The 811-nt window shown below is 53.6% G+C and overlaps 1 protein-coding gene across 1 annotated transcript in view; it reads right to left on the reverse strand.

Annotated features, from left to right (window-relative positions):
- LOC107111386 (neural cell adhesion molecule L1-like) overlaps nucleotides 1–811 on the reverse strand; it is a gene marked incomplete at its 3' end in the record, with an annotated part of 97,915 nt that overhangs the window by 5,738 nt on the left and 91,366 nt on the right. Inside the window, exon 19 of the mRNA XM_015412352.1 lies at nucleotides 343–562. Coding sequence (XP_015267838.1) covers nucleotides 343–562 — 220 coding nt within the window. The remainder of the gene's footprint in view (nucleotides 1–342; nucleotides 563–811) is intronic.

Here is an 811-nt window from a genome sequence, read left to right on the forward strand (position 1 = left end):
CTGAACCACTACACCAAACTGGCTCTCCCTAAATAGCTGCTCACTTTCAGCCTCACAGCAAAGATCATCGTGCTGTGTGGACAGCTGCTGCCAGAACAACATTTTTTTTTTAAATCTTCATAACCAATCAAATACCCAGTAGCCAAACAGAAGCCTTGCTGGCCGACAGCCCCACCCACTTTCCAAAAACACTTCATGGGGGCCAGGAAGGGTGTCAATAGGTTCCACAGCGCCCACAGGCACCACGTTGGGGACCCCTCGTCCAACTCAACTTGCTGCATTCCATGACCCCCCCCTCCTCTGACTCCTGCCAGAGGCCCCAACCCCAGCCTCCTTACTCACTGGCTTCCCCTGAGTAGCCCTTGACGACTTCCGGTTCGGGTCCGCCGCCAAACTGATTGAGGGCCTGCACCTTGATGAGGTAGGGGGAGAAGGTCTCGGTATCCGTCACCACCACTGGGGGCCCTGCGACTTCAGCCTTGTTCCAGTTTGGCTCGTTCAATGGGCGCCACTGCACGTGGTATTTGACCTCTGGCGCATTCCACTCCATGGGAGGCAAAGGCTGAGAGGGAGATAAAAGAAGGAACGACAAATAAGGAACGGCCTGCCTGGGTCGGACCCAAAGTCTCCCTCGCCCGTTCATCTGTGTCCGAGAGGGGCCAGCCAGGTGCCTTCTGGGTTCCCCCAAACAGGACATCAAGACAATGATGGCCATCGCAGCTATACTAATACTGTTCATGGATGTTCCATTAATAATCACGGTTGCTAAGACTTGTTCTTTGTGGGGTTTGTTCAGTTGTGTTTTTTTAAC

The sequence above is a fragment of the Gekko japonicus genome, unplaced genomic scaffold (genome assembly GCF_001447785.1).
Source record: "Gekko japonicus isolate JY-2015 unplaced genomic scaffold, Gekko_japonicus_V1.1 scaffold4159, whole genome shotgun sequence".
NCBI classification, from domain to species: domain Eukaryota; kingdom Metazoa; phylum Chordata; class Lepidosauria; order Squamata; family Gekkonidae; genus Gekko; species Gekko japonicus.